Source organism: Symphodus melops, assembly GCF_947650265.1.
Source record: "Symphodus melops genome assembly, chromosome: 1".
Taxonomy (NCBI): domain Eukaryota; kingdom Metazoa; phylum Chordata; class Actinopteri; order Labriformes; family Labridae; genus Symphodus; species Symphodus melops.
In genome coordinates, this window is record NC_136691.1 from 55,504,990 (window position 1) to 55,518,980 (window position 13,991).

Here is a 13,991-nt window from a genome sequence, read left to right on the forward strand (position 1 = left end):
CTTTGTCACTACTCCATCTCCAGGCTGGATGCTGTGGAGTTTCACTAACGTAGTCCCCAGAAAGGCCGCTTTCACCTTAGGGAAGATTAACTTAACGAAAAAATCATGGTTAAATACACAACAATATTTTAACAATATCTTAAGATATGAACATCTCATCCTCCCTTTTTGACACATGGTCAAGACCATGTGTCAAACTTCTCAAGAAAGGACAAACATCATTTTTGACAGATAAAACATTTGTAGAGTGGAGGAGAGCAGCAGTTTTAGGAGCTTAATCTCCCAGTGACTCTGGGTCATTAGCACCTGTATGAGCTGACATTTACATACTGATGAAATGCATATTTAAAGTCAGTATGTACTGTGAACTCCTTCCCGGTTCCTAGAATGAAAAAAAAATCATTACAATAGTACAGCTGTCTGAGCAGACAAGTTAGCAGGGTTAGTACATAGATGAGACACAAGGGGATCCATCTGTTGGATCTCATAGCAGAAACATATATAAAGAAAACAAAATCAAAGTTAATGAAAGGAGTGTCAAAGAGTGCATCTCTTGGTTTGTGACACAGACAGGGGCGTGGTTCTCCATCTTGAGCTGTAAAGAGTAAGGTTAAGACTGTTCTTCATTTTAAAATCACATGAGTGCACAAAAAGATTTAAAAAGGTTGGTAGTGTCTGGTAGTCATAGACAGAGAGAACTCGATAAAGCTTGTGTCAAGTCAGTTGAAGCTTTATCTATGTCAGGAGTTCAAGTCAAAAAAAGTCAGTCATGGCCAAAATGTCTACCCCCATGTGTGGGGGTCGGGAGATCTCCACCATTTATAAAATCCATGGACAACAATAGCCTGTTAAAACCAATTAGGCAACCGTTTGTTTGTTTTTGCAGTTTTTTAACATCAAAGATTGTGGACGTAAATCAGGACCAAATTTATGAAAAATAAAAATAGATAATAAAAATAGTTTGCAAACTTGTCCTGCAAAATTTAAGACCGTTTTCTGCCAGAAAACAAAAATGGACAAACAACAAACACTGTCTCAGCTTGACAATGCCTCTGCATAGGGAAACATATACATTTTAATGAATTCCAACCCCAATTTGGTTTTTCTTCAGGCACGATGGGGGAGGTATGGTGAGATTTAGAAAGTTCAACAATAGCACCTTAATTTATAAAACAATGATTTCAAAACAGTCTCAGGACTAAATGGATATCTTTTAATCTCGTCTAAAATTAAATTTTGACTGGAAAACAACATAATATGCATCTATTATATTTCTAAAATTCAAAATTGTTTAAAGTTTTAATTATCATTACAGTGTTAGTTGCTATGTTTATTCTTTTTCAGTCGAATCAGTATTTCTCTGTGTGTGTGTGTGTGTGTGTGTGTGGGTGTGTGTGTCTCTGTATGTGCTGCTCACTACTCTGACCTTCCTCCACTGTCTCGTCTGGCTGTGTCAAGACCTTCAGGTGGTGCGTGTGACCAGGATTCTTCTGGATCTTGTATTAATCTCAGGATTCCCATCTCCTTCCCTCTTGTAGCATTGTTCTAGGAGTCAGTGCTGTTGCACTTTCAGTTCGATATGGACCCAGTCTTCTTCTCCTTTTGCTTTTTGGTGGCAATCTCTGTCCAGGACTCTGTGGCCCATCAATCTCCAGTCTTTTTCAGGTTTCCTCTGCAACCTTCTTCATGTTGTTTGGTTGACATGGCCTGTGTAAAAATTCTTTCTTGGAGAAACAGAGTTACTTGCTTAAGGAGACAGAAGGAAGGCTTTTAAATCCGGATGTGTGGTCGGCCCCCCTTCTTTCTGAGAGTCATTCCGGTGTGCTTGACCTCCTTTGTAGGAGGTGTTGCTGAAGAGTTGTAGGTAGAGACAGCAGGAGGAAGTCACATCTTAAAATCTAACCCTACATTCTTACTCTCCTTCGCTCATTTCTCTTTCTTTTCAATCTCTACTAATTTTGAAAAAACAAAATAATCAGTCTATCTTTTCTTCCCTACTTTCATTTTTACCTTTTATTCTAACATACTCAACGCCATCATAAAACATTCTGTGCTTAATTTCTTTTAATAGAAGACATCTCATGTGTGAAAAATTGCTAAAGTTGAACATCTTTAAATCACATATTCCCCATTTGTCTGCTCTTAATTCAGCAGAGCCTGTCAGAAAAAGAAAATTAGATATAAATGTTTATTTTTCCCCGTTTTTCTCATGTTTTCTCATGACTCACTGGGACAGATGTGCTTAAACGTTCAATGGGCTTATCATTCTCACAGACCACACAATCACACTGATCTTCCCATACAGTGTATGGTTGGATCTTATCAAACATACACTAAAACTTTGCGCAACTTATTCAGCCAGGTGGTTTGTATGACACATTTGTTCAGAGCAACGCACCTCAATAGCATACAATCTGCATGCCAGACACTGAATGTCGCAAACAAAGTTTTTATTCTTTTTTTATCACTCATACGCCCATTTTATTTTAGTGGGGCCTTGTATATATATAAAATAATCGTTGTTTCAGATGTTTTACCAATTTTTAAAACGCACTACACATCAACCTCCATCACCGCGCAGGGTATGGGAATTAACAAAACATAAACCTCCAAGACCGGCATTACATGGGCATGGCGTCCATAAACACAGCTTTATATGGACCCGAAAATGCATAACTGAAACCACCCCAAAGGACTTAAATTACGTTTCACCTACCTAGGCTTTTACAAATTGAGCAAATGATTCAAACGCTGTACTCACTTAGATAGAGCGTCCGCTGTCTGCACCCCGTGCCTGACGTCACATGGGATCCAAAGTCTCCGTTTGTCGGAGCGGAATTTTCCCCGCCGGCAGCTTTCTTCAGTCTAGGTTCAGGTAGCAATCAGCGGAACGTCTATCCCATCACTCTCGTCGCCATAATGTCGTGGAAAATTCTCCTTTTACAAGGTGGCGAGTTGCTAATTCTCAAAGAAGAACTTCACGGCTGCGCTTGAATCAGATCTCTTGGTTTAATACGTGCAGCACGGAGGAGAGGCCAGAGCATCTTCTGTCTAACCCTTACATTACAAGTCCTTTTATCCAATACAGAGAGATAGAGGGAGGTGACCTTACAGTTAACAAATGGTGATCTTACATTACAATGGTTGTTTGAAGTTTAGTGTATTCTGTCTGTCTGGAGACAGTGACTCTGTGATAATGAAATAACATTTACATTCGTATGGTGCTGTCTGCGAAGGAGGAGGCCCTCCTGTGGCTCTCTGACACCTCTGTTCAGAGGTGTCTCCTGCAAGTCTAGGTAATTTCCCACAGGCGCTCTAGTGGATAATCTGGACGCTAGGGAGGAGGTAGAGTATGAAGAGGAGAGGACCAAGCACAGAGACCTGAGGGACACCTTGGGACAGGGGAGCCGTAGAGGAGAAGCAGTTATTAAGGAAAATAAACTGTTTACGGTCTATGAGGTATAACGTCTGTCAGGTGAGGGTGTCCATGATGTGGAGAATAGATTTTATTCGGGAAGGGGGTGTAACAATTTTCTCTGGAAATAGGATTAGGGAGATGGATATAAAAAACTATGACAAGAAGACGTGGAGGTTGAAGCTGGTGTTACTGGATGGTGAGTCCAGTGGAGCCGACTAGGTCCAGGGTTTGGCCATGGGAATGGGTGGGAAAATTGACGTGTTGTGTAAAGTTGAAAAATTTGAGTAGGTCCAGGAAGTCAGAGGCTTATTTATAGTTACTGTTGTCGTTGTAGAAGTTGAAGTCAAAAATGAGGATGGGATGGCTGATATCAAAATGATCCGGATTTCAAAATCCCATTTTTTGCTATTTTGGATCAGGTAATCCATCTTACTTTTCAAAGCAACATTGGACTGGATGACCCTGATCCAGATACACAATTTTCAATATAGTCCCTCCAGGATTTCTCAAACTTTTTGGGAGATTGTTGTAGCCTAAAATGCCTGATTTCATGACATCTTCTAAAAAAAATTACAATGTTTTTAGCTGTTTTTTAGGGCCCGAAGCACTGACGATGCGAAAGACCCTATTCTTTCCCTTAGGAGGGTTTTTATTCTTCCGAGACTTCGCCCCCATTTTTGAGTTTCTGAATGTGAATGAAAACTCACCAAAATTTCCAAGGTCATCGGGTCTGGTGAAATATTCAATATTTTTGTATTTTCATTAAAAAAAGTTCGCAAAATTTCTGATTAAAACGAGGAGTGGATTCCATGATCTAATCTGATTTCAGATTCCTTCTTTCCCTTTTTAACAACCCATTTTCAAGATTTGATCCAATCCAATAACCAAAATCTGATCATCTTAGCTTTGAACAACTGGGCCGATCGTGATAACAAGGGGCTGGGAGAGAGCCATGTGTTCAAATGATTCAACAGAAGGAAATTAAATGGAGTTGATTTTCAGATATATTTTTCTTCCCTCTTTCTTTCTTGATTAAACCCGTTGAAAGCCAACATGAAGATGAATGTTTCTCTTTCATGAAACCACTGAAAGCAGAATGTGGAAAACAGAATGTGAGCTGCATGACTCAATGTCTCTCTAGACTTCACATTTTATTTTTATTTTACAGTCAGACTCCTGCTGCTGGGGACGGACGACAAAACAACAAAACTGGGAGACTTTATAACTGGAAAAGAACAACACAGGACAACCATTAAGACAATGCATCTTGTGGCCAAACAAATGGTGCAGAGCGGAGAATGGAGAGGAAAGCCTCTAACAGTGGTGAAAGCTCCAGATGTTTTCAGTGTTTCTGTGGAGAAGCTGAGAGAAGAGATGAAGAAGGCTGTGAGTCTCTGTCCTCCTGGACCAAATGTTGTGCTGCTGTTAGTGAAACCTTCTGATTTCACTGAAGAGAGAAGACATACACTGAAGTTTATCCTGAGTTTGTTTGGTCAAGATGCTTTCAAACACTCAATGGTCATCAGCACACATGAGGATAAAACAGGAGTCTCTGTTAGAAGTCTCATTAAAGACTGTGGAGAACGACACTACAGTATGGCTGACAACAACCGTGATGTATTAATGCAAACGATTGAGAAAACTGTTCGTGAAAACAAAGGAACCTTTCTCTCTCTCATTGAGGAGTTGATCGCCCCAAAGTCTGGTCCTATGAAAACAGCTTTGAACCTGGTTCTGTGTGGGAGGAGAGGAGCAGGGAAGACTTCAGCAGCTGAGGCCATTTTAGGTCAGACAGGCCTTCATTCAGTCTCCAGCTCATCAGAGTGTGTTAAACATCAGGGAGAGGTGTGTGGACGTTGGGTTTCCCTGGTGGAGCTTCCTGCTTTGGATGAAAAACCTCAAGAGGAAGTGATGAAGGAATCCCTCAGGTGTATCTCTCTCTGTGATCCTGAGGGTGTCCATGCCTTCATCCTGGTTCTACCTGTGGGTCCACTCACTGATGAAGACAAGGGACTGTTGGAGACCATGAAGAACACCTTTGGGAGTCGATTCAATGACATCACTGTGTTGCTGTTCACTGTTGAGTCAGATCCTTCAGCTCCAGCTGTTGTTGACTTTCTAAATGAAACCAAGTCCATCCAGGAGCTTCTTCAGAGCTGTGGAGGAAGATCTTTGGTTGTAAACATCAGGAACAAGCAGCAGATCCCAGAGCTGCTGGACATGGTGGAAAAGATGCACAAAGATAAATCCAAATCATTCATCTTCACAACACAAACATTTGAACATGTCCAAAGAGAAAAGAACATAACACTGCAGGCTGAGCTGAAGAACCTGAAAACAAAAGACCCAGTCATCTGTAAGTACTATTTATTTTAGTGTGTGTGTGTGTATATATATATATATATATATATATATATATATATATATATATAAGCCGCTACTTTTTTGTCACGTTTTGAACACTGCAGCTTTTACAACGATGGGGCTTATTTAGAGAATTCTTGGGGTGGAGGGGGACCTCGTCACATCGGGTCTTAATATCATGTATGTATCATATGTCATTTTGCGCTTCATGCACGCACCCTCATCATGGAAAACACACGGAGAAAGGCATATGATGCAGCTTTCAAGTTAAAGGCGATCAACCTGGCTGTCAAAGAAGCTAATAGAGCTGCTGCACGTAAAGTTGACACTGACAGCGACAACAAAAAAGAGACTGAGTAATGAAGTAATCCTGAGGCAGTGAATGGATGGAGTTTTTCTTGTGAAATATATTACTATAATCTTTTTCATCAGCCGTGTTACAGACACTGTTCGATAAAGGATTTCCAGTAGGCTTTGTATTTACGGATGTTACCGGTAGCCTACGTATTTAATTAAAAATTAAAAAAAATGTTTTTGTGTCACGTCTTTCTGTGTAAATAGCTCTGTTACAACGTGGACACCTGCGGCTTATGATCAAGTGCAGCTTATATATGTACAAATACATTTATTTACTTATTTTTAGCCGGTGCGACTTATATCCAGGTGCGCTCAACAGACTGGAATTTACGGTATATATTATACAAACAACTTTCTGATAAACCACCAATTGTTAATCACAACCTAAAAGTATCTATACTGTACAATTTTCAGCATTGAAGATAACTCTAGGTCCTCTTTTTTTTTCACAGGTGAGAAGCTGAGTCCAGAGAGTCTCAGGATTGTGCTGATAGGGAAGACTGGAACTGGGAAGAGCTCTTCAGGAAACACCATTCTAGGAGGAAAGACCTTTCAAGCCAAATCTACCCAAACATCAGTCACAAAATTTTGTCAGAAAGAACAAAGTGATGTGAACGGTCGTCCAGTCACTGTGGTCGACACTCCTGGTCTGTTTGACAATAGCTTGTCCCATGAAGAGGTTCAAGAAGAGTTGATTAAATGCATCAGTCTTCTGGCTCCAGGTCCACATGTCTTCCTGTTGGTGTTACGTATAGGCCGATTTACACAAGAGGAGAAGGAGACTTTAAAACTCATCAAGAAAGACTTTGGGAAGAAAGTTGACAAGTTCACCATCATTCTTCTAACTGGAGGAGATTCATTAAAGCGTGATAAGATGTCCATTGAAGAATACATTGAAAATGAATGTGATGATTCCTTTAAAAAGCTGCTTGCTGACTGTAGAGGAAGATACCACGTGTTTGATAACTGTGATGACAAAAACAAAACTCAAGTCAGTGAGCTGATAACCAAGATTGAAACAATGGTGAGCTCTAATGGAGGCAGCTGCTACACCAATGAGATGCTGCAAGAAGCTGAAGCTGCTATAAAGAAAGAAATGAAGAGACTCTTGCAGGAGAAGGAGGAAGATATGAAGAGAGAGATGGATGAGCTTCAAAAGAAACACGAGGAAGAAATGAAAGAAAAGGAAAGACGAATGAAAGAACAGAGGATAGAAATAGAAAAGGAGAGAAAACTGAGAGAAAAACAACTCAAAGAAAAGGAAGAGCTGATCAACAAGGAGTGTGAGATGAGAAAGAAAGAACAGCAAAAGAGAGAAGAAGAAAACAGGAAAAAAGAGCAAGAGGAACAAAACAAGAAACAAGAATGGGAAAGAAAACTCTCAGCTTTGGAGAAACAGATAAAATCAGAATCAAAGGAAAACTTTGACAAAAAGCTGGAGGAGACCAGAGAAGAGATGAGAAAGCAACAAGAGACTTGGGAGAAAGAAAGAAGAGAATGGTGGACAAAACGAAAACAAGAAGATGAACAGAGACAACGGGAGCAACAATTAAAAATTAAAAAGCTCCAAGATGAATATGAACAAGAAAGAGAGAGTTATGAAAAGAAAAGAAAGGAAGAGGACAAACACAGAAGAGAACAGGAGGAGAAGGAAAAAAGAGAATTGGAGGAAAACTACAAGAAACAAATGAAGGAAATGAAGAATAAGTACGAAACGGAGGCCAGAAAACAAGCTGAAGAATTCAATGATTTCAGACAGAAATACATGAAGGACCTCGATGCAATGGCAGAGAGACACATGGAGGAAATGCGCGAGTTGAAGCAAAGACAAGGAAGACAACTGAGTGAGGCAGAAGAGAGAAGTGGAAAAGAGTACAGTCTTTTACAAAACCTGTCAAAAGAAAAAGAAAAACATCTAAAGGAAGAAACAGAGGAATTGAAGAAAGAGCACGAACAAGAAATAAATGAAATGAAAGAAAAATACAAAGACAAATGTGTCATCCTCTGAATGTTCCATCAACTCTGGATTATGAGGTTTCTGATTGGACACCGTCTTTCTTGTGTTTTTGCTGGACCACATATATGCAGACAAAAGACTGACAGCTTCTTCAAAATGACTTTTTGATAAACATAAAATCTCACAGGAACATGCTCAACAGGACATGATTTGAAACAAACACTTCATACTTGTGCCTTAATAAAAAGGGAGAGAGTTCTTGGTGAGCCCCCCTCTTGTCCATTGTTTTGATCCAATGATCCGTCACATAGTCTACCACATGGTTCAGGCCAGATGTATACTTGCTTTTAACAATGCACACTTGTTTGTCTTATGTCCCCTCCTTCTGTTTGGTGCGTTGGCTCTCCACATCCCCAGAAATTCATGTGTTGGGGCGGCTGTGACTCAGTTTATATTGTTTCTCAACTGGAGGGTCGGGGTTTCGATCCCCACCTCCTGCAGCAACATGTCTGATGTGTTCCCAGGCAAGACACTTAACCCCAAGTTGCTCCTTCTGCTTCATTGGTGGTACATGAAATGGGATTAGATATCATTTACTGCATACATAATATAATAACTGCTTTTCATTGCTTTGACATTCATCATGTCGCGATAGGCTGACAATAGCTCGGGCTCCTTTTTCCCCTCTTCATGCCTGGAGCAGCACTTTGAACATTTTTTGAGATCGGCTTAGTGCACGATTTCCTGAGCAAAACATCAAAGGAACCACAAACACTCCCCTGTGTGCAGATTTAAGGCTGGATATTGTGCTGCTTGTGGCACAATTGTTGCACACTGATTACTGGTTAAGAGGTGTAATCCCGAAAAGACAAACCAACCGATAATTGAATCATCTAAAATTTAACGAATAGAGCAGGAAGTGAAAAAGGTTTGGAGAGGAAAAAAAGGACGTCATAGAGATAAATTGTTTATTTGACTTATTTACTACTGCAGTTGTCTTGTATATTCATAAAGTGCTGAATAGTTTAAGGGCAAAATACATGAATGACCTTTTGATTAATTATGGACCATTCAAACCACTCAGATCGTCTGCTACAGGTCTCTCTGTCCCCAGAGTTAGAATCAAACAAGGGGAAGTTAGACAGCAGAAGATTGTCCAGAAAACATGTCAATATTCTTTGCTCATTATTTTTATGTAGAATATTTAGTTTTTGACCCCCTTCTCCCTCCTTATCTCTCTTCATTCTTCTTCTTTCAGATGTGTTAGTATTTATTACAGAACTGTTGCTTACAGATTCCTAATAGAGGAGAAAAAAGTTCATTTAATCTTAAAATGTTCAGTTTGGACTCTTTTTATATCTGGAACAAACTCTCAAAAAAATGCTTACACAGGTGGTGTTTCTCCAGGGATTTTTTTTCTCATTTCTTTGTGGACAAAAGAAATTAAGAAAATGGTTAAAAAAAAAACAAAAATGATGTTTTTAAAAAAATATAAAATTATTTGCTTTTTTTGTTTTGTGATATTGAAATGTTCTGAATGATTCAACATTGATCACTTAATGATGACGGTTGATACCCATGTCATTCATTTTGGTCTTGGTTTGATTTCACTATGATGTTTTATCTGCATGAGAGGGTGTTGAAAATATCAGGAAGAATAATTATAATTAAATTATGTAACCTCACGTGTCTTTGAGAGTTCAGATGCAGTGTGACTCTAGAAGTGACCCAAGTGAACTCTGACGGACCTCTGTGGTTACACACACACACACACAGACAGAGACACATACATGGACACACACACAAACACAACAGACATAAACATACACACATACTGTACATACTGGGTTTTTTTCAAGGGTTTGAGACAAAGAGACTGATTGGCTATATGGCTTTGAAAATGTTGATCAAGAGTCTTTTTGGCTCTCGCCAACTGACTCAATGTCGCTCTGAACAAAAAAATCCCCTTTTGGGGATTAAGTCTCTGAGACCGAAACTTTTGAAAAAATGTAGAAGTTCAGGCACTTGGTTTTAAACTTTTGAAATCTTATTTGTAACTTTTTTTTTTTCCTTTATGATTTTTACTTTAATGATTTGTATTGGAGTTTTAAAAGACTTTGTCAGATTTTTTCCCCTTTTTTGAATTTTCAATAAATTTCATAAAATCTTCCGAAATCATCCTTTTTTGATTTGGTTTCTTCACGACGCCCCGTTAGCCTTGGAGTTGAACATTGACCCACCACACTACGGCACACAGGATAGATAATGATTTTCACACCTCATATCACCGAGCATAAACGTAGTGGGGAAGCTGTTAGGGGGTTGAACGGGTACCTAGTTATCCTTTGGGATGGATTTTTAGGCAGTAAATCTTGTCATCGGTTAAATGGACCGTTCCTACTTGGCTAGTTGTTAGAGGATTTTACCTTGAGCTCCATCTGCTAGGAAATAATAGACTAGTGGTTGGTAAGACGGTAACCATCTGAGATCTATGAAATAGAAGACTGGTTAACTAAACAGCAGGTGACGAACTTCTGTTAGCTCAGATAGGATCGTGTATTTTTATTTTACCCATGCGTGTGCGTCGAGGACACGCAACAGAAAAGAGAAACACAAGCTCAAGTTCATTCATGTGACGAGGATGCATGCACATGAAAAGTAGAGGAAATGGAGAGGGGAGAGACAGTCAACACACCAGCAGACACACATCTGTACAATGTGTCATTGTCACTGCACAGAGACAGAAATGCCTTTCAAAAAAGTTTTTAATTTTACTTTCAAAGTGGAAACCTTGAAAACTAATTAGAACATGTTTCAACAAGTGACCCTGTAAAGTGGTTCAGCCGAAAGCACCATGGCTGCTACTGTCATTGTTTGGTTTTTCATTAAATACAATAAAAACACATCTGATTAATAGATTTTGACATTACAATGAGGAGCTATCACTGGCATTCATGTTGTAAACAAGGCTCTGAGAAACCTAAAGCTGTGGTTTTAGAGACGCAACATTTACGTTTTACATTTCTGAGTAAAGGCTGTTTGCACACAAGGTTTGTTTTCTTTTCCACAAAATTGCTGCCGCTATAAAAAAGGATGTCATCATGTTTGCACACTGACATTTTTTGATTTTCTGCCTCCATCTCTCTGTGTCTTGATGTTCAGGATCAGTTCAATCAGGAGAGACTTAATTAAGAATGAACAATTATTTATTACAATGAAATGTGCAACAATTGTAGAATGAAATGTGCAAAGTCTTTTGGGGGCTAGACTCCGTCATGACGACTTCATGAGCTCTGAGGGGTAGTGAGGCCGACGCGGGATAGGATGCCCCCCTGTGGAGTCTAGACACTGGTGGTGGTGAAAAGGATGGAGGCTGAGAAGAGGAGTGGGTTTCAGCCGGTGCCTGGACTCTGCTGAGCTGGAAGGAAGTGACTGGGGTGGAGGAGGGTTGCGGCGTATGCCTGCAGCTACAGGATGACTGGAAGAGAGAGAGTTTTTAAACTATTGACAGCAAGCCATTGATTGGTAGAGAAAGTTCGTGGCAGAGTCTGGTTGGATAATTCCAGGATGATACACGCCCATGATCACCTGCTTGCCAGAGAGAGATACAGGTGGTAGTAGGGGGTGTGGTTTAAGAATTAATGAAGAGGTGAATGAATGAAAGAATAACACCAGTCTTCCTGTCTGAACTTACGCTGAGCTCCATTTGTGTTTTAATGTAAGGCTCGAAGGCAGCAGTCTGTCAAACTTGACTTCTGACATCCTTTAACACACCTGGAAGGGATCAGGGTAACTATGCAGCTCTTAAAGGAGAAACTGCTATTTACCTGTTCACACAGGGGATCCACGTTTTTCTTGTAGGCCTGCAGTCAAGCTTTTCAGGGGGAAGGAGCTGCTGCCAGAGTGATAAAACCTTTTTCTACCACACTTCATGTTATTACAGGTGGACCGTAACTGTTATCACTTTTAGCTTGCTGGACATTTCCCTTCACTGTCATTATATTTACATTATATATTTATATTATATTTCAGAACTGTTTAATCTTTAAACATTTTCATTCACCAGGCTGAAGATTCTCCTCCTTCTCACTCCACCTTAGTACTCTTGTCTTTCTTTATTATCCATTAAAGTTGTATAATTAATAAACTCCTCTCTGTCTGTTATATTACCATTATTACTTTATTTCCCGCTTGATCTCGACGCTGCATGGACGGATCCATCTGAAGGGGGAAGGAGGGGGGGGAGGTGAGGACGGTCGGTACCACTCTGTCCATCTGCCTCTCAGAATAAATAGAATATATAACCTGCTCTCATCCACATGTGGTTATTAACATGTTTAATAATTAAAAGGAAAAACAACAAGCAGAAACATTTCAGGAAGTCAAGTGTCCACTCTGTCCAACAACCCCCCTCCAGAAATCGGTGCCGGTGAATTTTATTGCGATCAACTAACTTCATGATAAACCGGCATATTTGATCCAGGCTCAGCCAGCTCGCCCACCGACTCCTCTCAACCTTCTTGAAGAGGGAATTTAAACATGATTTCAGCGGCACAAACTAAAGAAACTACATTAGAAACCTTTAGTCAACTTTTATTTTCAAGTGAACTCAAAGATGCCACTCAGAGATTTGTTCTGACGCGACGTGAGTCATGAAAAAAATCAAGCTAGGTACGTTGATTAAAAAATAATGTCCGTTTGACAGATCTCAATATTAATATTGAACACAATCGATTTTATCACTCAGTGTGTTACAAAAGTAAATGTGAATATTTTAAAGCGTACACAACATACTAATAACTTACAGAGCCTTTTTTTTTTTTTTTTTTTTTTTTTTTAAACTTTTTTGTGTGTTTTAATTGGTGACAGATCGACAGTTTGTTAACGGGAGACTGGATTCACATTCTGGGGTGACCGAGTCAACTCTGCAGGGGCTCCACAAGATGGCGCCCGTGAATCAGAGACCGAGGTATTGTTGCAGGTTATTTGATCACATTAGAACCAGGATATAAAGTCGTTTTTTTTAATGCTCGGTTGATGAACACAATAAACATGACGACTAAAACATTAAACTAATATATGCAGAGTTGTAAAGATGACTAAAATTTTCTCTCTAAGTAAAAGTACTGTTACTTTCATAATGTTTTACATAAACTTAAAGTACCAGTTTAAAAATGTAAAACAGCATTCACAGACACATTTTTGCCCATGAGTCAGAGTCACAGACAATTTATTTTGATCATGTTGGACTTCAGACAATGAGACAAAATAAATGTTAACACACCTTCAGCAGGTAGGTGTGATGGAGGTGCTCATCCATGCAGCTCTCGCTGAAGTTGCACAAGTCAAGAAAAGGATCTCTCTGCTTCTCGTTTCTCCGTTGTGATGAGGGAACATCATTCAAAGTAGGAATATTTCATTTACTCAGTAACCGATGTGATTTAAAATGTAGTGAATTACAATACTTAACAGAAAACCTACTTTAGATAGATAGATATATAGATAGATAGATAGATGGATGGATAGATAGATAGATAGATAGATAGATAGATAGATAGATAGATAGATAGATAGATAGATAGACTTAAGTAAAAGTACAGATGTTATAAAACTACTCAGTTACAGTGAGTAAATGTAATTTGTTACTTTACACCTCTGAATGTAAGTGATGTTAAACCTGTAAACAGCTGCACTTTAATTATTCTGAATTCTGGCAAAGAACATAAATCCACAAAATGACAGTCATGATTATACCCCCCATTAAAATTTTACCATGAACGTATTCCGATTACACTATTAAATATGGCATACTCCAGCAGTGTGTCAATACTGATGGCTGATTCCTCTCTAGTATTCCTGACAGTTTTTCTCTCCCAGTTTCTCTCTGAATAATAT

At 39.3% G+C, this 13,991-nt stretch overlaps 2 protein-coding genes and 1 long non-coding RNA gene across 3 annotated transcripts in view; 2 read left to right on the forward strand and 1 right to left on the reverse strand.

The window, feature by feature from the left end:
- LOC306841810 (uncharacterized protein) overlaps positions 1–13,991 on the forward strand; it is a 79,021-nt gene that overhangs the window by 38,384 nt on the left and 26,646 nt on the right. The window lies entirely within an intron of this gene.
- Positions 1–13,991, reverse strand: part of LOC306818466 — a 69,126-nt gene that overhangs the window by 26,639 nt on the left and 28,496 nt on the right. The gene's annotated exons all lie outside the window — the stretch shown is intronic.
- On the forward strand, positions 5,015–9,569 carry LOC306833977 (uncharacterized protein; the record flags this gene model as incomplete). Its single annotated transcript, XM_079359667.1, has 2 exons — positions 5,015–5,576; positions 6,592–9,569. The coding sequence occupies 2 exons, from the start codon at positions 5,015–5,017 to the stop codon at positions 8,145–8,147; spliced, it is 2,118 nt and encodes a 705-aa protein (XP_079215793.1). The 3' UTR covers positions 8,148–9,569.